The following is a 4,112-nucleotide window of genomic DNA, read 5'->3' on the forward strand; positions in this document are numbered from 1 at the left end:
AAAAATATTAAATATATTTTTCTCTTACCGGGTTAATATTTTACAGACCTATGCTTGAAAAGTTTTTAGATTATTTAAACATCACGCATTTAAAAATTAGCATGTGATGCGATACTGTGTGTAAGCGAGAGAGGGTGGCCCCGTGTCCTTTAAATATTTAAAACGTGGTAGAACCCGTAGGGCTGTACTAGTTCAAATATAAAAAAGTAAGAAAGTCAGCGCTGGTTGACTTTACATTAAAGCCAAAAATCGTCCTTGGGATACGGTAGATAACGTAATGACATGCTTGTTTGTTTACAGTCGCATAATAACAGTAGTTATGTTTGTATATTACATGTTACAGTTTTTTAACAACTATTTAATATTTTTAGAATATATATTTACAAAAAAACGGAAGGTACTGTAATAAATATGCCGAATTATCAAGAGCCTAATTCGACTTTTATACGAAACCGCTAAGTCACAATTATTAAGTACTTTATAATCCCATAAAAAACACGAGAAATATATGAAAGAATAATATAAATTTACTTAACCGCAAAATTCTACCCTTAAAAGCGAGAGGGCAATAGATGGCAATGTTAATAAACACGCAGAGTACAAGGTCACACGCGGCCCCGCGTAATTCAAATTTGTGCCGCAAGTAAACTGTTCAAAGTTATAAATATGGCAAAATTCGCAATGACTGCCAATTATATGGGGTTAGATGGAACTTACCTGAGGTTCACGGCGCCTCCATGAGTTAACAGGTGGCCCTTGCAACAAGTCGTGCGGTTCGCGCCACAGGTCGCGAGCGTGCTACACTGCCGGCAGTCCAGCGGCGACACGAGGACGGCGAACAATCGACGCAAGCGCGACAATACCCCGCTCCCCCCATCGATTTTCTATGTACGCAGCCTTAGGCGCGGTATTTACTAATGCAGAGAAACGCCGGCCCGAGTTCCCCTTCATAACACTTTTCTTTAATTTAGAGGAAACTACCAAACGTATAGCGGTTACGGTGCCGCCCTGACGAGCGGTAACGTAATCGAATTCCAATAGGCTTCCAACAGTTGGCGACGTCACATGGCGCGCCAAGTACAAACTTCGCGCACTTTATATAGAAACAAACTTTATGCAAACTTGTTAACTTGCAACTTAAGTATGTGGACATTGGCTAACTATTATAACATTTGAACTTGCAAGCTAAACCGCTACATCCTATCTGCTCCGGCAAACTTCTTGTGCAAGTTATAAAGTTTATCGAAAAGTTGTTATAGGTTATAGACACTACAAATTCTCATAGGTTATGATTTCCCGCTGAAGTTTCGATTAAACAATGAACAAAGAACGCGACTTAGATTGGTAGTTTCCTCCATTATATCAATATAACAGTATTTACACACTGTTTTACTACAGTAGTTTGTTTGTTAATATGTGTTATTTTAAACTTTAACCTTTTGACAGTTGCAGTTACAAGCTGGTGCACATCTGCTCCCTAGAGTAATAAGTTTGAGTTTTAGCGTTTTTATTAAATTTTATTAAATATGAGGATACACGCTGAAATATTTGAGATTATTAAAATGAGTTCTAAAATATATTTACACTTCGAAGTCTTCAGAACGATGTCATGTTTTAGAGTTTATCTATAATTATAATATATAAAGTCATGATAATATTTTGTATTCTCACTATATTTTTTTTACTTAGCAGCTTAAGTAAGTTTTTATTGTGGTATAAAATTTATATTAGCACCTCTGTCATTATAAAATCGCAACCACTATATAATTTTGTTATAACGTTACATCTATTAAATCCAACAAGATAATAAATTTTCATAGTGAAGAATAAAATAATTAAAACGAGTTCATAGGTTGTTGTAAAATGGCTCCAATCGTCCTCCCCAGCTTGCTCAAGAACACATGACGATGCCCCTGGCCACAGTCGACATTTTTAACATTATATCTTCCTACAGCAGGCCAAACGACCATTCGTTGGTACCCAGGGGCCTTATCATATGAACTGTTAAAACCTTGTTTGTTCTGTTGCAAAATTCTCGGCTTGTTTATATTTAAATGTGCCGGACCTGGCTCTTCCGGACGTTTGAAACACATTGATACATCCACTAGAGCATTTCGCCCCCGGCACGGTTGGCTTCTACTCGTTTTATTCATAACACCAAAATGGCTTTTCTTATATTCTTCCAAGCTACCTTTAAGTGATATCGGCCAGGTTGCAGCTGCGCACTTCAATGAAGTATTAAAATGATTTTTTATGGTGCTACCATCTCGTTTCCCTGTAAAAAGATCGTAAGGACCTCGCAAAGATACGACTTTTTTAGACTTTTGTTCAATAGATTCTTTATCTACTATAATATAACGGTTAGGCGCCAATGACCATTTCGGAGAAGTGTCTTTGAATCGGCATGGTTCTTCGCGATTAAAAGTAGCTCTTGTTGAATGCGATCCATAGGGTTCTTTAAAGGGGACAGCTCTGTAGTACGTACCCGGTCCAGGTATTTCATTCTTTGAAGGGCGACTTCGGGATGTTCTTCCAAAACTAAGATTTTTACAAGCTGGTTCATATTTCGTGTTTGTTGGAATAACATGCCATGCTGGTCCTAGCAAAGAACGTTGCCATTCTCGCTGCTCTAAAACACTTTGATTTCTGTATCCTAAGTTTCTCGCCCACTCTTCTAATTCCTTTTTGGATTTCCAAGTGTTTTTATCATCTTTTCTGTTTCTATTCACTTCAAATATTTTGTGAATGGGCTGCGGATGATATAGGCACGGATTGCAGCCATGAGGTCTTGTAGTATACAAGCCACTCGGGTCTAGATTTGGGTGACATATTATATTGCCAAACCGCTTCACACAAGATTGGAAACCTATTTTATTAGCTTTTGTTATAACCATTATAATTTTACAGATTTAATACTATTCTTTTAAAATTATATATTCTTATGAAACACAAGAGTAAACTAAATGTGTTTAGTTTTTTTTTTATATAAAAAATTCATGATTTTGTCATAGCCTGTCAAAACAAAATTACTAACGTCTATGAAGCGTAAAGATTAATTTACAAAAAAGTTTTATAATAAAACATAGAGATAATACTTACACACTTCTTTTGTAAAAAATATTCAGAACATCAAAATTAAAGGATTACATATGACATCCTACATCATACTTAGTTTTTAATTTATAAAATAACAAGTATTATCAATATCATCCACTTCAGAGCACCAGTATTTTATTGGTAACTATGAAATGTTACAACCACCTACAGTTATTTAATAAGTATTTATTCTATTTTTTAGTAAATATAATCTGTATTATAGTTCCTACAAAAATATTACATACACAGTATACCACAATTTCTCCTTTATATACCAATTAGTAATTATTGTTACATTCACGTGATCATTCAATCTAAAATATATTATATGTAATAAATCTAACCAAACGTTCTACTTTTTTTCTTTAATAATAAATAATAAAGCTAAGCCCTTTGCGGGTTTAGTAAATAAAACAATTAAATTAGTTTTTAATGGCCGTTTTTATTGAGGAACAAAGCTAAAGGCAATTTATGTAAACAACGGGTATTAATTTAATTTAATTATCAACATTTTACATATAATCAAGGAGACTGACATCGTCATCGTTCTCCTGGCTATTTTCCTATTTGGGGTCAGCTTTCCTGATAGTTTAACGGTACTCTTGGAGATTTTGCATCGTCACACGTAAACCCACGACTAAAGATCTTGCTGTATGGTTCTGAGCCCAGGGGCTGACTTACTTTCGACAATGGTAAGTGGACAAATCAAGGAAGCTGACATGTGTGTACAATTTTAGTTTTGTTCCCCAAATGTTCCATTATCCGTTTATTGTAATATTTTGTGATAATACATTAAATACAGTCATATATTTTTACATTGACTATGTATAGTCCGCATTTGGAATACTCGCAATTCATTTTATTACTACTACAAAAATAACCGTATAAGTTCCAAATGAGACTACACATTACAGCTGATGTTAAGATAACTAATAGTAATTAACTATTTACAAAATCAACAACTAGACTGAAAAGCAAAAAATCGTAGCAGTCATATATGAAGAATTAAAGAATGA

At 34.6% G+C, this 4,112-nt stretch overlaps 1 protein-coding gene across 1 annotated transcript; it reads right to left on the reverse strand.

Annotated features, from left to right (window-relative positions):
• Positions 1-1,672: 1,672 nt before the first annotated feature.
• Positions 1,673-3,005, reverse strand: LOC131849313 (lymphocyte expansion molecule-like). The gene has a single exon (XM_059199352.1). It carries the CDS (start codon positions 2,892-2,894, stop codon positions 1,836-1,838), a length of 1,059 nt encoding a protein of 352 aa, XP_059055335.1. The 5' UTR covers positions 2,895-3,005; the 3' UTR covers positions 1,673-1,835.
• Positions 3,006-4,112: the final 1,107 nt, after the last annotated feature.

The sequence above is a fragment of the Achroia grisella genome, unplaced genomic scaffold (genome assembly GCF_030625045.1).
Source record: "Achroia grisella isolate CSIRO2021 unplaced genomic scaffold, CSIRO_AGI_Agris_v1 utg640, whole genome shotgun sequence".
NCBI lineage: Eukaryota > Metazoa > Arthropoda > Insecta > Lepidoptera > Pyralidae > Achroia > Achroia grisella.

Excerpts from the sequence above, each read along its gene's own strand:
- LOC131849313 (XM_059199352.1), bottom strand. The coding sequence starts at position 2,894 with ATGGTTATAACAAAAGCTAATAAAATAGGTTTCCAATCTTGTGTGAAG.